At 42.3% G+C, this 17,906-nt stretch overlaps 1 protein-coding gene across 1 annotated transcript in view; it reads right to left on the reverse strand.

The window, feature by feature from the left end:
• heatr1 (HEAT repeat containing 1) overlaps positions 1-17,906 on the reverse strand; it is a 66,664-nt gene that overhangs the window by 24,564 nt on the left and 24,194 nt on the right. Inside the window, 13 exon segments of the mRNA XM_061709175.1 lie at positions 285-413; positions 1,743-1,961; positions 5,252-5,416; positions 6,212-6,384; positions 9,890-10,231; positions 12,197-12,377; positions 12,469-12,663; positions 13,924-14,045; positions 15,034-15,230; positions 15,311-15,408; positions 16,381-16,479; positions 17,512-17,619; positions 17,748-17,865. Coding sequence (XP_061565159.1) covers positions 285-413; positions 1,743-1,961; positions 5,252-5,416; positions 6,212-6,384; positions 9,890-10,231; positions 12,197-12,377; positions 12,469-12,663; positions 13,924-14,045; positions 15,034-15,230; positions 15,311-15,408; positions 16,381-16,479; positions 17,512-17,619; positions 17,748-17,865 — 2,146 coding nt within the window.

The raw sequence follows: 17,906 nt of genomic DNA on the forward strand, positions 1-17,906 counted from the left end.
GGACAAAACCGGGATTATAAAAAAAAAAAAAAAAAAAAAAAAAAAAGATTAATTGTAATCGTTAATTTTAATCGGGTAATTTCATAACGGCAATTAATCGAAAATCGATTAATTATTAACATCCCTATCCGCAACTTCACCGCATAAAAGCACATAAAAAACCTGCACATTTAATCGCATAATCAATGATTTTAGCCCGCAAAATCAAGGATTTTAGCCCGCGTTTTTCTGGAGGGTCTAATTAGTGTACAGTTACACCCCTACCACCCGCCCTCTCTACTCACCGCTTTGAAGACGCCGCCCACGGCGTTGGCCGCCGCCGGCCCGGCGCCGTCCAGGAGGTCGAACATCACGGACAGAAGCTTCTGCTGGACGCCGTCGTCGCCGATGGCTGAGAAGAACGGCTTGGTGATCTGGAGACGGAGGAGGATCAGAGACGGGTCAGAACCGGGTCAGAGACGGGTCAGAGAAGCCCGGGCCGGCCCTGACCGGGTCACCGGACTGAGCCGGTGTTCTGCCAATTTCTGCTGCCAAAAAATGCTCCCTAATGGTTTTCTACCTTTGCAGAGCTACACTTTTACTGTTTTACTCCCTAAACCACTTCCTTGTCTCTTACCAGGCCGTCATTGTAAATAAGAATGTTCTTAATGACCTGCCTGGTTAAATAAAGGAGAATGACTGAATGAATATCAAATAAAACGCTAGAATTGTTGTTTTTTTCTCTCTTTATCGTATAATGTTCACAAAGTGTAATGCAATTCATGTCATGGGTCGTGTATTTTGAAAGATCAAATACTCAACATCCCATATTATCAATTTTACATCGTGCAAGAAATGATGGGTGTGGCAATCAAACTTTGAAAATCGACTGTACGCATGCGCAGAACCACAAAGTAGCATTTCTCGGCATTTTCTCACCAGCTCCCCGGCCCACCACCAGCAGCCGCTGGGAACTAGGCCTGTGTTGAAAAAAATAGATTTCCCAATTTAAATCGATTCTCATATTAATTCCTAAAAATCGATTCATATGTCTAAAGATCGATTTTTTTTTCATTTTTTTTTTAAATTTTATTTATTTATGTATTTTTTTTTCATCATTACATTACAACTTTTGGTTATTTTTTTGTTTATCCCCAAAAAAGTAATGTTTTGTTGGACACGAGAATAACTGGTGCCATGTTTTTGTCTTTAAACATGTTTAAAAGGTATGAAAACATTGAAGGGTTAGGTTATAACTTATAATTGCATAAATTGTCTATATTTCATTACTTTATATACTGTCTTGGGGTTACATTTGCAAAAAATGCTAAAAACCAAATGCTCAAAAATTAAAAACCAAAATATACCAAAAATGGAACAAATAAAAACAGAATGTGGGAAAAAATAAAACTGATTTCATCCGTGTCTGTTTCCTCCCTGGATCTGTTTGGTAATTCTGACCCACGATGTTTCTGTTTCAGTTCTATCAGCATTCTGGGAGCTGATTGGTCCTTACAGCCTCATTAGCTGCAATACTTGCTGTTGAATCTCAATATAATACTAGTATTAATATGTTGCAGAACTACAGTCATATAATTCATGCAATAGCTGAAAAAACAGTTTTAATTACACTAACCCAAATCAATATCGGAATCAAATCAAATCAAATCTTGATAATCGATTCTGAATCTTAAGAATCGTAATGGATTCTTGACATGTGAATGGGTCCCCAGCCCTAAGGGAACCCTGGAAGTGTCCCCCACCTGCTCCAGCGCCAGCAGCTGCAGGCCCGGCAGCCGCAGCGCTCGGACCAGCAGGTCCAGACAGGTCCGGTCCTGCGCCAGCAGCGGCGCCGACGCCTCCTCGTACTTCCTCAGCACCAGCCGCAGCAGCCGGGTCTCGGCCCGCAGCAGTGGCGGCGTGTCGGGCCCCGTCTGCTCCAGCAGCCGCTCCAGGACCGGCAGCAGCAACGCCAGGACGGACTGGGGAGAGAGAGAGGGGAACGACAGAAATCAGAACCCACCGGAACCATCAACCAGGTCCAGTTAGAGGAAATGTACTCAAGCCAGGGTCCAGAACATCATTATTGTATACATTGAAAGAAGGAAGAAAGGAGAGAAGAAGGAAGGAAGGAAGGAAGGAAGGAAGGAAGGAAGGAAGGAAGGAAGGGAGAAAACAAGGAAAGAAGGAAGGAAGGAAGAAAAGAAGGAAGGAAGGAAGGAAGGAAGAAAAGAAGGAAGGAAACAAGGAAAGAAGGAAGGAAGGGAGAAAAGAAGGAAGGAAGGAAGGAAACAAGGAAAGAAGGAAGGAAGGGAGAAAAGAAGGAAGGAAACAAGGAAAGAAGGAAGGAAGGGAGAAAACAAGGAAAGAAGGAAGGAAGGAAGAAAAGAAGGAAGGAAACAAGGAAAGAAGGAAGGAAGGGAGAAAACAAGGAAAGAAGGAAGGAAGGAAGAAAAGAAGGAAGGAAACAAGGAAAGAAGGAAGGAAGGGAGAAAAGAAGGAAGGAAGGAAGGAAACAAGGAAAGAAGGAAGGAAGGGAGAAAAGAGGAAGGGAAGAAGGAAGGAGAGAGCAGGAGGAAGGAAGGAAGGAAGGAAGGGAGAAAACAAGGAAAGAAGGAAGGAAGGGAGAAAAGAGGAAGGGAAGAAGGAAGGAAAGAAGGAAGGAAGGAAAGAAGGAAGGAAGGAAGGAAGGAAGGAAGGAAGGAAGGGAGAAAAGGAAGGAAGGAAGGAAGGAAGGAAGGAAGGGAGAAAACAAGGAAGGAAGGAAGGAAGGAAGGAAGGAAGGAAGGGAGAAAACAAGGAAAGAAGGAAGGGAGAAAAGAGGAAGGGAAGAAGGAAGGAGAGAGCAGAAGGAAGGAAGGAAGGAAGGAAGGAGAGAGCAGGAGGAAATAAGGAAGGAAGGAATGAAGGAAGGAAGGAAAGAAGGAAGGAAGGAAAGAAGAAGGGAGTAAAGAAGGACAGAAGGGAGAAAAGAAGGATGGAAGGAAGGAAGGAAGGAAGGAAGGAAGGAGAGAGCAGGAGGAAAAAAGGAAGGAAGGAAGGAAGGGAGTAAAGAAGGAAGGAAGGAAGGAAGGAAGGAAGGAAGGAAGGAAGGAAGGAGAGAGCAGGAGGAAAGAAGGAAGGAAGGAAGAAAGGAAGGAAGGAAGGAAGGAAGGAAGGAAGGGAGAAAAGAAGGATGGAAGGAAGGAAGGGAAGAAGGAAGGAGAGAGCAGGAGGAAAAAAGGAAGGAAGGAAGGAAGGAAGGGAGTAAAGAAGGAAGGAAGGAAGGAAGGAAGGAAGGGAGAAAAGAAGGATGGAAGGAAGGAAGGGAAGAAGGAAGGAGAGAGCAGGAGGAAAAAAGGAAGGAAGGAAGGAAGGAAGGGAGTAAAGAAGGAAGGAAGGAAGAAAGGAAGGAAGGAAGGAAGGAAGGAAGGAAGGGAGAAAAGAGGAAGGGAAGAAGGAAGGAGAGAGCAGGAGGAAATAAGGAAGGAAGGAAGGAAGGAAGGAAGGAAGGAAGGAAGGAAGGGAGAAAAGAAGGATGGAAGGAAGGAAGGAAGGAAGGAAGGAAGGAAGGAAGGGAGAAAAGAGGAAGGGAAGAAGGAAGGAGAGAGCAGGAGGAAATAAGGAAGGAAGGAAGGAAGGAAGGAAGGAAGGAAGGAAGGAAGGGAGAAAAGAAGGATGGAAGGAAGGAAGGAAGGAAGGAAGGAAGGAAGGAAGGGAGAAAAGAGGAAGGGAAGAAGGAAGGAGAGAGAAGAAGGAAGGAAGGAAGGAAGGAAGGAAGAAAAGAGGAAGGGAGTAAAGAAGGATGGAAGGAATGAAGGAAGGATGGAAGGAAGGAAGGAAGGAAGGAAGGAAGGAAGGAAGGAAGGAAGGAAGGAAGGGAGAAAAGAGTAAGGGAAGAAGGAAGGAGAGAGCAGAAGGAAGGAAGGAAGGAAGGAAGGAAGGGAGGGAGAAAAGAAGGATGGAAGGAAGGAAGGAAGGAAGGAAGGAAGGAAGGAAGGAAGGGAGAAAAGAAGGATGGAAGGAAGGAAGGAAGGAAGGAAGGAGAGAGCAGGAGGAAATAAGGAAGGAAGGAAGGAAGGAAGGAAGGAAGGAAGGGAGAAAAGAGGAAGGGAAGAAGGAAGGAGAGAGAAGAAGGAAGGAAGAAAAGAGGAAGGGAGTAAAGAAGGATGGAAGGAATGAAGGAAGGATGGAAGGGAGAAAAGAGTAAGGGAAGAAGGAAGGAGAGAGCAGAAGGAAGGAAGGAAGGAAGGAAGGAAGGAAGGGAGAAAAGAAGGATGGAAGGAAGGAAGGGAAGAAGGAAGGAGAGAGCAGGAGGAAAAAAGGAAGGAAGGAAGGAAGGAAGGGAGTAAAGAAGGAAGGAAGGAAGGAAGGAAGGAAGGAAGGAGAGAGCAGGAGGAAAGAAGGAAGGAAGGAAGAAAGGAAGGAAGGAAGGAAGGAAGGAAGGAAGGAAGGGAGAAAAGAAGGATGGAAGGAAGGAAGGAAGGAAGGGAGAAAAGAGGAAGGGAAGAAGGAAGGAGAGAGCAGGAGGAAATAAGGAAGGAAGGAAGGAAGGAAGGAAGGAAGGAAGGAAGGGAGAAAAGAAGGATGGAAGGAAGGAAGGAAGGAAGGAAGGAAGGAGAGAGCAGGAGGAAATAAGGAAGGAAGGAAGGAAGGAAGGAAGGAAGGAAGGAAGGAAGGAAGGGAGAAAAGAGGAAGGGAAGAAGGAAGGAGAGAGAAGAAGGAAGGAAGGAAGGAAGGAAGAAAAGAGGAAGGGAGTAAAGAAGGATGGAAGGAATGAAGGAAGGATGGAAGGAATGAAGGAAGGAAGGAAGGAAGGAAGGAAGGAAGGAAGGAAGGAAGGAAGGAAAGAAGGAAGGAAGGGAGAAAAGAGTAAGGGAAGAAGGAAGGAGAGAGCAGAAGGAAGGAAGGAAGGAAGGAAGGAAGGAAGGAAGGAAGGAAGGGAGAAAAAAAGGGAAAAAGGAAAGAAGGGAGAAAAGAGGAAGGGAAGAAGGAAGGAGAGAGCAGGAGGAAAGAAGGAACAGGAGAATTAGGTCATTTTGACCCAAACACAGTACAAGGGTTAAGTAAAAGAAGGACTGCAAAAAAAAATAAAAGAGAAATCAAATAAAATAGCATTTGAAAAATAAAATTAAATCTACCAGCAGCTTGAATTTCCCTTTTTCTTTGTTAAGTGTCTCAACACATTTGTATATTAAATGAATATAAACATCTTAACAACCGAGCAGTTTCTCTTTCTCGTTCCGTGAGAGAACTGAGGTGTAACGTGTTAACGTGTCCGGTTCCTGCTCACCGTTCCGCTGACGAGGCCCAGCGCGTCCAGCAGGGCGGCGCTGCTGTACGACGGGCAGCTGCGGCTCTGGACGCAGCGCAGCAGCTGCTGCAGCGCCGCCTGCAGCTTCCTCTGCGCCGCCGACGGCTTGCTGCACGAAGACTCGTCGTGGAGGACGCCCAGCGCCTGCAGGGACCCAGAAACCCCCCACGGTTGGTACCGAACATCCAGATCTTTTATATCCAACATCATTGATCAGATCAGACTTAAACGATCAGGATCAGATTGTTTCCTCTAAGATCTTTTTTTAAAAACATATTTTTCTCATTGATTTAAACATGGACATTTTAATACAGTATACGCCCATGTGGCAAAAAATAAAGAAATAAAGAAATTAAAAAAAATAAAAATTTATAAATAACTTAAAATAAGTTAGAAATTTTCCTCCAAGATTTTTTTTAAAACATATTTTTATATATTTTGTCATTAATTTAAAAATTGACAGTTTAATTAATACGTCCATGTGGCAAAAAAATAAAAAAGTAAAAAAATTAATTAAAATTAATTAAAATAATGATGGTAACAATAATGTAGATAATTAATAATAAATTCACACATGGTAGAAATTTTCTTCCAAGATTTTTTTAAACATATTTTTATATATTTTGTCATTAATTTAAAAATTGACATTTTATTACACCCATATGTTAATAAAAAAAAAAACATCAACCAATAATTAATAAATAAATTAAAATAATGATGGTAACAATAATGTAGATAATACTAATATATATAATATAATAATGAAATAAAACAATAATAAATTAATTAAAATAATGATGGTAACAATAATGTAGATAAATAATATAATAATGAAATACAACAATAACAAATAAATAAATAAAAATAATAATGATGGTAACAATAATGTAGATAATAATAATTAAATAAAACAAAGAGATGTTCCTCCTCCGGACTCACCGTGCTCAGGTACGCCGGGTCGGTGCTGATCTCCTCCCCCGTCTGCAGGAGCCGCTCTGTGATTGGCTGGAAGGGAGAGCCGCTGGCTCCTGATAGGCTGCCCAGGGCGGCCAGGGCGGCCCGTCGGACCTCCCGCACGGTGGAGGAGAGGCAGCAGAGCAGAGACGGGACCACTGAGGGGAAACACACGGGGATGTTAACACCACTGGTCCGGGAGCCGACGCCCCGCCCTCATGTCTGTGTGTGTATACGTCTGTGTGTATACGTCTGTGTGTATACGTCTGTGTGTATACATGTCTGTGTGTGTGTATATGTCTGTGTGTGTGTATATGTCTGTGTGTCTGTGTGTGTGTATATGTCTGTGTGTGTGTATATGTCTGTGTGTGTACATGTCTGTGTGTGTACATGTCTGTGTGTGTGTATATGTCTGTGTGTGTGTATATGTCTGTGTGTGTGTATATGTCTGTGTGTGTGTATATGTCTGTGTGTGTATACGTCTGTGTGTGTATACGTCTGTGTGTATACGTCTATATATATGTTTATGTGTACATGTCTGTGTGTATATGTCTGTGTGTGTATACGTCTATATATATGTTTATGTGTACATGTCTGTGTGTATATGTCTGTGTGTGTATACGTCTGTGTGTATACGTCTGTGTGTATACATGTCTGTGTGTGTATATGTCTGTGTGTGTATATGTCTGTGTGTGTACATGTCTGTGTGTGTACATGTCTGTGTGTGTACATGTCTGTGTGTGTACATGTCTGTGTGTACATGTCTGTGTGTGTACATGTCTGTGTGTGTACATGTCTGTGTGTGTACATGTCTGTGTGTGTACATGTCTGTGTGTACATGTCTGTGTGTGTATATGTCTGTGTGTGTATATGTCTGTGTGTGTGTATATGTCTGTGTGTGTGTATATGTCTGTGTGTGTGTATATGTCTGTGTGTGTATATGTCTGTGTGTGTACATGTCTGTGTGTGTACATGTCTGTGTGTACATGTCTGTGTGTGTATATGTCTGTGTGTGTGTATATGTCTGTGTGTGTGTATATGTCTGTGTGTGTACATGTCTGTGTGTGTATATGTCTGTGTGTGTGTATATGTCTGTGTGTGTGTATATGTCTGTGTGTGTACATGTCTGTGTGTGTATATGTCTGTGTGTGTATATGTCTGTGTGTGTACATGTCTGTGTGTGTACATGTCTGTGTGTGTACATGTCTGTGTGTGTACATGTCTGTGTGTGTATATGTCTGTGTGTACATGTCTGTGTGTGTATATGTCTGTGTGTGTATATGTCTGTGTGTGTATATGTCTGTGTGTGTATATGTCTGTGTGTGTATATGTCTGTGTGTGTACATGTCTGTGTGTGTACATGTCTGTGTGTGTATATGTCTGTGTGTGTATATGTCTGTGTGTACATGTCTGTGTGTGTACATGTCTGTGTGTGTACATGTCTGTGTGTGTACATGTCTGTGTGTGTACATGTCTGTGTGTGTACATGTCTGTGTGTGTATATGTCTGTGTGTGTATATGTCTGTGTGTGTATATGTCTGTGTGTGTACATGTCTGTGTGTGTACATGTCTGTGTGTGTACATGTCTGTGTGTGTACATGTCTGTGTGTGTATATGTCTGTGTGTGTATATGTCTGTGTGTGTATATGTCTGTGTGTGTACATGTCTGTGTGTGTACATGTCTGTGTGTGTACATGTCTGTGTGTGTACATGTCTGTGTGTGTACATGTCTGTGTGTACATGTCTGTGTGTGTATATGTCTGTGTGTGTATATGTCTGTGTGTGTATATGTCTGTGTGTGTACATGTCTGTGTGTGTACATGTCTGTGTGTACATGTCTGTGTGTGTATATGTCTGTGTGTGTATATGTCTGTGTGTGTGTATATGTCTGTGTGTGTATATGTCTGTGTGTGTACATGTCTGTGTGTACATGTCTGTGTGTGTATATGTCTGTGTGTGTATATGTCTGTGTGTGTGTATATGTCTGTGTGTGTGTATATGTCTGTGTGTGTACATGTCTGTGTGTGTATATGTCTGTGTGTGTATATGTCTGTGTGTGTACATGTCTGTGTGTGTACATGTCTGTGTGTGTACATGTCTGTGTGTGTACATGTCTGTGTGTGTATATGTCTGTGTGTGTATATGTCTGTGTGTGTACATGTCTGTGTGTGTACATGTCTGTGTGTGTACATGTCTGTGTGTGTACATGTCTGTGTGTGTACATGTCTGTGTGTGTACATGTCTGTGTGTGTACATGTCTGTGTGTGTACATGTCTGTGTGTACATGTCTGTGTGTGTATATGTCTGTGTGTGTATATGTCTGTGTGTGTGTATATGTCTGTGTGTGTGTATATGTCTGTGTGTGTATATGTCTGTGTGTGTACATGTCTGTGTGTGTATATGTCTGTGTGTGTATATGTCTGTGTGTACATGTCTGTGTGTGTACATGTCTGTGTGTGTACATGTCTGTGTGTGTACATGTCTGTGTGTGTACATGTCTGTGTGTGTACATGTCTGTGTGTGTACATGTCTGTGTGTGTACATGTCTGTGTGTGTACATGTCTGTGTGTGTATATGTCTGTGTGTGTATATGTCTGTGTGTGTATATGTCTGTGTGTGTATATGTCTGTGTGTGTATATGTCTGTGTGTGTACATGTCTGTGTGTGTATATGTCTGTGTGTGTATATGTCTGTGTGTGTATATGTCTGTGTGTGTACATGTCTGTGTGTGTATATGTCTGTGTGTGTATATGTCTGTGTGTGTACATGTCTGTGTGTACATGTCTGTGTGTGTATATGTCTGTGTGTGTATATGTCTGTGTGTGTGTATATGTCTGTGTGTGTACATGTCTGTGTGTGTATATGTCTGTGTGTGTATATGTCTGTGTGTGTACATGTCTGTGTGTGTACATGTCTGTGTGTGTACATGTCTGTGTGTGTACATGTCTGTGTGTGTATATGTCTGTGTGTGTACATGTCTGTGTGTGTACATGTCTGTGTGTGTACATGTCTGTGTGTGTACATGTCTGTGTGTGTACATGTCTGTGTGTGTACATGTCTGTGTGTGTACATGTCTGTGTGTGTACATGTCTGTGTGTGTATATGTCTGTGTGTACATGTCTGTGTGTGTATATGTCTGTGTGTGTATATGTCTGTGTGTGTATATGTCTGTGTGTGTGTATATGTCTGTGTGTGTGTATATGTCTGTGTGTGTATATGTCTGTGTGTGTACATGTCTGTGTGTGTATATGTCTGTGTGTGTATATGTCTGTGTGTACATGTCTGTGTGTGTACATGTCTGTGTGTGTACATGTCTGTGTGTGTACATGTCTGTGTGTGTACATGTCTGTGTGTGTACATGTCTGTGTGTGTACATGTCTGTGTGTGTATATGTCTGTGTGTGTACATGTCTGTGTGTGTATATGTCTGTGTGTGTATATGTCTGTGTGTGTATATGTCTGTGTGTGTATATGTCTGTGTGTGTATATGTCTGTGTGTGTACATGTCTGTGTGTGTATATGTCTGTGTGTGTATATGTCTGTGTGTGTATATGTCTGTGTGTGTATATGTCTGTGTGTGTATATGTCTGTGTGTGTATATGTCTGTGTGTGTATATGTCTGTGTGTGTATGTCCATGTATATGTCTGTGTCCCCGACTCTCACCTGGAGACTCTGCAGCTGTCAGCTTCTCCAGCGCTGCAGGGGTCTGTGAGCTCAGCAGGGCTCCGCCCATGTACAGCGCCCGCGTCTGCAGGACCACGCCCACCTTCAGGTCCAGCTGGTCGCCGTGGTTACCGCCGTACCCCCACAGCAGGGACAGGAAGCTGAAGACGGAGGCGGGTTCGGGGAGGTGCACCTGCACCAGCAGCTTCATCAGGTCCCTGAAGCCGCGGGACGCCGGGCCCTCGGCAGAACCCTCCAGAACCAGACCGAACACGCGGCCCAGCAGACCCAGGTAGCAGCAGGTGTTGGAGTCCAGCTTCTCCGGGTTCCACCAGGCCTCCCCTGGAAGAGGGGGGACATCAGAACCAGACCTGCAGGTCCTGTAGGGACCACTAGGGTCCAGATCCAGACCTGCAGGTCCTCTAAACCAGTGGTCCCCAATCTTTTTCCTGTTCCGCGGACTGGTTTAATGTCTGTTTTTCAATATTTTCATGGCCCAATCTAAAGGTGTAGCTGATAAAAACTAGTGATGCACCGAAATGAAAATTTGTGGCCGAAACCGAAAATAATAATAAACACTTGGCCGAATACCGAACAATACCGAACATGGTTCTTCAGCAGTTTTTCATTTATTTTGCCAATTTTTTCACCATTGCATAAATCAAATAAATTTGATTTAGGCATGCTTTTCAAAGAAAAAAATCTTTTACAAAATTACAAGGTAGAAAATATTTATTTAACATAAAAAACTAAACATTTTTTAATTTCCCAGCATTATGTTGTTTTGGTTCCACCTCCTGGTGAATGTTATGTTTATGTTTGTGGTGCAACCGGTACGGGAGCGGCCAGTCTATTTCCTTATTTTACAACGCCGTTATTAATTGTTCGTTTTTTTCCCACTTATTCCACCGAACAGCGAAAGTGTTTTTTTACCATTTTCGGCCGAACAATTTCGGTTACCGAACAATCGGTGCATCACTAATAAAAACGAAATAAAATGACAAGATCAGCAACTGTTGTATTTTCTCTATAGTAATAACAATAATAATAATAATAAATAAGTAATAATAATTAATAATTAAACATTTTCGAAAAAATTAAATATTTGAAATTGTAAATTACCTTTAATATGAGTATTTCTATAAATGTGTTTTTATGTTTGTTTTCTCATTAACAATATTTAAAGCCACGCTTTTATTCTATTTGTTATATATTAAGGAGACCGATATTTAGTGCTTTTATTTTGAAGGCTGTAAACATCCGGCGCTTCGGACTTTAACGGTTAAAGTTTAACGGCAGTAGAAAGTGTGTGCTGATAAGGATTTGTTTTCTTTGCAAATTTTATGCCGTATTTATGTCCAGCTTGAGTTTGGTTGCCATGGTTACTCATGTATTGTGGTTAGCGGTAGCTTTTATTACCGAGCAGCAGCTGTGTTGGTCTGTATTTAAGTTAAATGAAACTTATATGAATGTAGAAAGACTAACTATTTTATTCTATTCCTTTCTAGCTCTTACGGTGTGTTTGCAGTGTATTTACATCCAAGGAATAAAAACATTATGAACAGTTTGAGAGTCGGGGATGCTACAGAAATGATTTATTCTACAGAAATTCTTCTTTTTCTTTTCCCTTTCTATTTATTTTTTCAGAAAGAAAGAAAGAAAGAAAGAAAGAAAGGAAAAAAAGAAAGAAAGAAAGGTGAAAAAGGAAGGAAGAAAGAGAAAAAAGAAAGAAGGAAAAAAGAAAGAAAGAAAGAAAGAAGGAAGAAAGAAAGAAAAAAAGGAAAAAAGAAAGAAAGAAAGAAAGAAAGAAAGAAAGAGAAAAAAGAAGGAAGAAAGAAAGAAAGAAAGAAAGAAAGAAAGAAAGAAAGAAAAGAAAGAAGGAAGAAAGAGAAAAAAGAAAGAAGGAAGAAAGAGAAAAAAGAAAGAAGAAAGAAAGAAAGAAAGAAAGAAAGAAAAAAAAGAAAGAAGGAAGAAAGAAAGAAAGAAAAAAAAGAAAGAAAGAAAGAAAGAAAAAAAAGAAAGAAGGAAAAAAGAAAGAAAGAAAAAAAGGAAAAAAGAAAGAAAGAGAAAAAAGAAAGAAGGAAGAAAGAAAGAAAGAAAGAAAGAGAAAAAAGAAAGAAGGAAGAAAGAGAAAAAAGAAAGAAAGAAAGAAAAAAGAAAGAAGGAAGAAAGAAAGAAAGAAAAAAAGAAAGAAAGAAAGAAAACCGTAGATCACTGCTCTAGAGAATACCAGGGTCTGGGTCTGGACCTGGGGGTCTGGATCTGGACCACCAGGGTCTGGACCACCAGGTACCCGTGACCTCTCACCTCTGAAGGCGGTGCTGGGACACCTGAGTGAGGAGATGAAGTCCTGCAGCAGAGCCATGAGGACCCGTGTGTAGTCCGGGTCCCCGGGGTCCACCGGGCCGGTCTGGCTCTCACACCGGCGCAGGTACAACGTCACGGCCTCAGAGAAGGACGGGGGCACCGAGACCGCCGGCTCAGCTTCCTGTCACCACACGCAGCAAAACAAGATCAGAACCACCGCCTACCAGACCCACAATGCACCGGGGCGGGGCGGGCGCGGGTCCGAGGCTCACCTGGGTGCGGGGCGTCCCGGCGGCCTCCAGCAGGGGGGGCTCCAGGGCGGCGTAGACTCTCTGGGCCGTCAGCAGGTGCTCCGTCTCACTCAGCTGGGTCAGGCTCTGCAGCAGAGTCTGGACCAGGACCAGGAAGGAGGCCCGGTCCCGGAGACCGGACCCCCGCTGCTGGACCAGCCCCGCCAGCTGCTCCAGCTGCAGACGGGACACATGTGTTCAGTTGTAATAAAAGACTTGATCTAACAGCATCAATCTTGCTTCTGAACTGGTCTGCAAAGTCCTTGCATAGGGAAGCCGTTGGTGCTATGGAGAACTTGTTAGAATCAGCGGTAATTAAAAGATCAATGGTGGAGAACAGGATTTTGGGGTTGTTTTAATGATCAGTTATGAGTTTTGTGAAATGGGAAGTTCTTGCCAGTTTGACTGCGTTATTGTAGGTTATGAGTTGTTCAGGAAGTATCTCGTAGTGAACTGTAATTTTGGTCTTTCTCCATTTCCTTTTAGCGCACCTGCAGATTCTTTTCAATTTTCTAATTTAATCATTTCTCCACAGGGGTGTTGGTTTGTTTCTTACAATTTTCATTAAAAGTGGAGCCACTAAATCAAGACTTGATTTGAGTTTACTGTTAAAATTGTGGACAATAAGATCACAGGGTGCAGGTAAAATTTTTTCGGGAGCGCTGTGTAAAATCTCGATTTGCAGCCACTTCAGGAGTCAGATATCGTTTCGTCACAGTTCTCACTGGGGCCTCCCGTTGGATAAAACTGGTGATGTTAAAAAAGACACAGAAATGGTCAGACACAGCCAAGTCGACAACAGAGGAAACACCAGTGGAAACACCATGAGTTATGAGCAGGTCCAGGGTGTGTCCTCTGTTGTGGGTAGGCTGTGTGACGTGTTTAAAATCCAGGCAGTTTAAAAGGTTTAAAAAATTCATTAGAAACATTACATTCAAAAGAACAATTAAATCCTGTATGTTAAGTAAATATAATGAAATATGTTAGTTAAGTTTGATTGACATACCCATAGACGGCTGTAATTTTATTTTATTTTAGTTTTTTATTTACTTAGTTGTTGTTTTTTTTTTTTTTATTTATGTTATTTGTGAATTTATTTTTTGGAAAAATGGGCAGATTAGATAAGATTCTTCTTCTTTCTGCTCCCTTTTCATTCACAATTTATGAACATTTGAATTTGTATTGAATTGTTTGTTTTATTTTTTGAATGAAATAAAGAATAAAATGAAAAATTAAATGAATTATAATATGATGGTATGAGGTGAGCATTATTATCATTATTGACAGTAAGTCTGAAAATTCACTAATAAAAGAGGTAGAATGCTTGGGTGGTCTGTAAATTGTGATACATAATATAGGAGGGGTACTAAAACAAAGGCGTGGTATTCAGTCATGGTCCCTGGTACCGTCTGAGACCGGGCCGACAGAACCACTCACCGCCTCCCGCTTGGCGAAGTGCTCCATGTGGGCCAGGTTCCCGGCCAGCGTGGAGACGAGGCGCTGGTTGGCCGACCCGACGAAGTCGGGCTCAGAGCTCCTCTTCATCACTTTGTCCAGCTCTGAGAAGACAAGACGGATCTTTACGTCAAACCAGCCTCTACATACGAGACGACGTGTGACCCTCAAGGCCCTCAGGTTTGATACACGAGGCAGATTAATTTAAATACTTAAATTAGGAAAGAAATTAGCCGTCTGCACACCATACTACCTCCGACTAGGGGTGGGCAAAAATATCGATATGGCAATATATCGCGATACTTTTCCAGCCGATTCAATATCGATATTCAAAATTTGAATATCAATTTTTTTTTTTAAATATTTTTTATCCCCGATTTTTTTCCCATTATATCACCCAGTGCTCCTACCTAAGTGACAGTCCTGGGCATTGCTCCATCTACCAACCCTGGGAGGGCCCTGCACTGAGCTCAGGTTTTATTTCACGTTTTATTTCATCTTATAATTTATTTTTTATATAACACAATTGCCTGTCCTTAAAAAATGAAAAATAATGGACAGAGGTTTATTTATTTATGGATTTATATCTATACTGACTGATCACTGTGCCTGTCCCTGGTTTTAGTTCCATCTTTCTTGTGTTTATTATCATTTGCCACATAATTAAAGCAACCTCATACTAAATTTAATGTTAATTTCATATGATGTAAATAATATGAAAAACATATACAAATATGTTGTAACTTTAGCTTGTATAGTTATAATAAAACATTGTTTTGACTCAGTTTGTCCCATGAATTGTCACTATAATCTGATGAACGTGCAACTTGGATTTTAAGATCCATCACTATCATCTGATGTACATATATACAACTTGGATTTTAAGATGTCTAATGCATTTTTAAATTCGGTGAACTATGTAGAATATAATAATCGGGATATCGCATAATCGGGATATCGCAATGTGTATCGTATCGTGGCTCAAGTATCGTGATGCGTATCGTATCGTGAGGTCCTTCCCAATACCCACCCCTACCTCCGACTACACTACAGGTTTCAAAGTGTCAGAGCTAACGGTCACCGGTGCGTCACCTTGGGCCCAGTTTTGGGTGAGGGGGTGTCGGGTGAGCAGGGGGGAGTGGGCCAGGTCCCGGGCCAGCTGCGTCTGCGTGGACGTGACCACCAGGAAGGGCAGGAGTCTCCAGCCGGTCTTCTGCAGCAGCTCGCCGTCCGCCTTTCCCAGCCTGGGGTGGGACAGCGAACGCACCGTCTCCTCCAGCACGGGCCGCCTGAGGGAGACCAGACAGAGCTCAGAGTCCCGCCGGGCCCTGAAGGCAGCACCAACCGGACCGGCGGGGGCTTCACTGACCAGCGCTGAGGCTCCGACGCATCGGCTCTGAGCAGCAGGGACAGCAGCCACGACACGGAGTCCTCGCCGTCCACGCCGTCCTCGCCGTCCAGCAGCACCTGAGGAGAAACCAGTAAATCTCTCTGTAGATTCCCTGCAGAAGTTTTTTGTGTTTTACAAATTAAACTACGCCGTGTTTTTGGCCAAAGTTTAACCCTGTCTGGTGTCGTGCACTTGGGTTCAGAAAAGATATGGAGCCAAATCAAGGCCAAAAGTTTTGCTAATTTGAAAATAAAATTTGAACCTGAAAATTCAAGTTTTGATCATGAACTTATTTTTTTACAGTTTCAATTTTTTTTCTTCAGTATCAGATCTTTTTTTCAGTTACACATCTTTTTTCAGTTTTAGATCTTTTTCAGGAAATAAAAGGGTTATAAAAAGAACTGGAATGAATCACACACTATATAATGTCAGTTGAGTTAGGCCCCTATGTCACTAATATATAAGTCTCTCTCAGTAATTTGCTAATTGGAGAGTTAAAATTGCACATAGGCACCCGATCCGACCCGAAAAACCCAAAACTTTCGCGCGCGCTGGCGTAGCGCGCTAGTAAGTTTAAACAAATCTTTAAAATCAATACTCTTTATGGATACAAAACGGAAATGGACACATGAACTGACAGCCAGTGACCAAAGTGCCTTGCTCAGCTGAACCACCTTTTCTTTTCTTTTATGCTTTTCTTTTAGAAGTTCTGTGAAATGAAGAAATGGTAAAAACAGAACATTAGAAGGGGTAGGACTAGAAAAGTTTTTTGAAACTTCATCCTACACCCTTTCAAACAGGAAATATTTGTCTATATAGATTTGTCTCTTTAATTTGCTTTGTTTTGCGTATGTTTTTTTTTTTTTTTCGGTATATACATTTTATGTATTCTGATTATTTTTTTGTTTTTGTTTTAACCTGTTTGAATAAATAATTAAACGAGAAACGAGGACCGATTCGCACAGGGCCTCACAAATCTCCCAGACGGCGCTGCCAGGGACCCTCCCCGGGAACCGTGACCGGGAACCGTGACCCGGCTCCGTACTGACCTGCAGAACCCTGAGCGCGGCCAGAACCACCTCCGGGACGTCGTCCTGCAGACGCTCGGCCACCGCCTCCTTCAGGAAGTCCCGGTCCAGACCCAGCTGCTGGCGGGAGACAGAGGAGTGTTAGAACGGTTCCAGATCGGTCTGAACCTCAGGGCCCCAGAACCGAGCCCTGGGGTTCACCGCCATAGACATATATACGTAGACGCCCAATCGAGTGTTCATGCCCCCTGCTGCTGATACGTCAACGTCGCCGCCATATTGGATGTGGCAAGACTGCGCTGTAAACTAATAAATAAACTAATAAAGTAAATTGACTTATTTTCATAAAGTGACTTTCTACAAAGAAATGTACGTTTTACGTCTCATTTATTCATTCACACACGCACTAATATACTTGGGAAACAGTTAGGCACCAAATATAATATATTTAATTTATCAGATGGCAAAAATAAGAACTTTATTGATCCCACATAGGAGTAATTCATGTTATATCAGCTATAGAGAACAAGGTAGTGCCGAAAAACAATATATATCCCCCCTCACAAAAATAAGACAAATAGAGAAACATATTTTCTCATCAACAAAACAAATTTAACATTTTTCAAATAACAAAATAACATATTTGAACCATTCTTCAGACAATAAAATAACTGAAAAATCTGAAAAATGGTTCAAATATTTTATTTTGTTACTTGAAATTTTTTTAATATGTTTATGTAAAATATGTTTTGTTGATGAGAAAATATGTTTCTGTATTTTTCTTATTTTTGTTTTATATATATTTATTGTTTTTTGGCACTACCTTGTTCTCTATAGCTGATAAACATGAATTACTCCAATGTGGGATCAATAAAGTTCTTATTTTTGCCATCTGAGAAAATGTAATATATTATATTTGGTGCCTAACTGTTTCCCAAGTATATTAGTAAAATGTAAAGCGTAAATTTCTTGGTAGACGCTTTATTTAAGGCGCTTTATGAAAATAAGTCCATTAACTTGTATTAGTTTACAGCGCAGTCTTGAACATCCAATATGGCGGCAACGTTGACGTACGGCTCAGAACTCGATGTGGCGTCTACGTTTTTATGTCTATGTCACCACCACCACTTCCTGCGAGGACGGAGGTCGGACCTGTCCGGACGGTGCCGCCTCCACCAGCCGGTCCAGCGCCGCCCGCCGGATCGAAGCCCGCGGGTGTTTCAGGCTGAGCAGCAGCGACGTGTCCAAGTCCTCCAGGATCTGCAACACAGAAACCCGTCAGACAGACGACCAGAACCAGAACCAGAACCAGAACCAGCACCAGAACCAGCACCGACCACTGGGCCAGCCGGACCCGGGGGAGGTCCGGTGGGAGGAACCAGACCCACCTGGTGTTTCCCGCCGCCCGTGGACAGAGACAGGAAGTGATGGAACAGGCGCTTCTGCTGCGGGTCGCTGAGGTCGGTCACGTGACCCGCCAGGACGTCGTCCAGGGATCCGGGATATCTGGAGGAGGAGAGAGGTTATCCCCATAACGATAAAGAAAC

The sequence above is a fragment of the Cololabis saira genome, chromosome 19, assembly GCF_033807715.1.
Source record: "Cololabis saira isolate AMF1-May2022 chromosome 19, fColSai1.1, whole genome shotgun sequence".
NCBI lineage: Eukaryota > Metazoa > Chordata > Actinopteri > Beloniformes > Belonidae > Cololabis > Cololabis saira.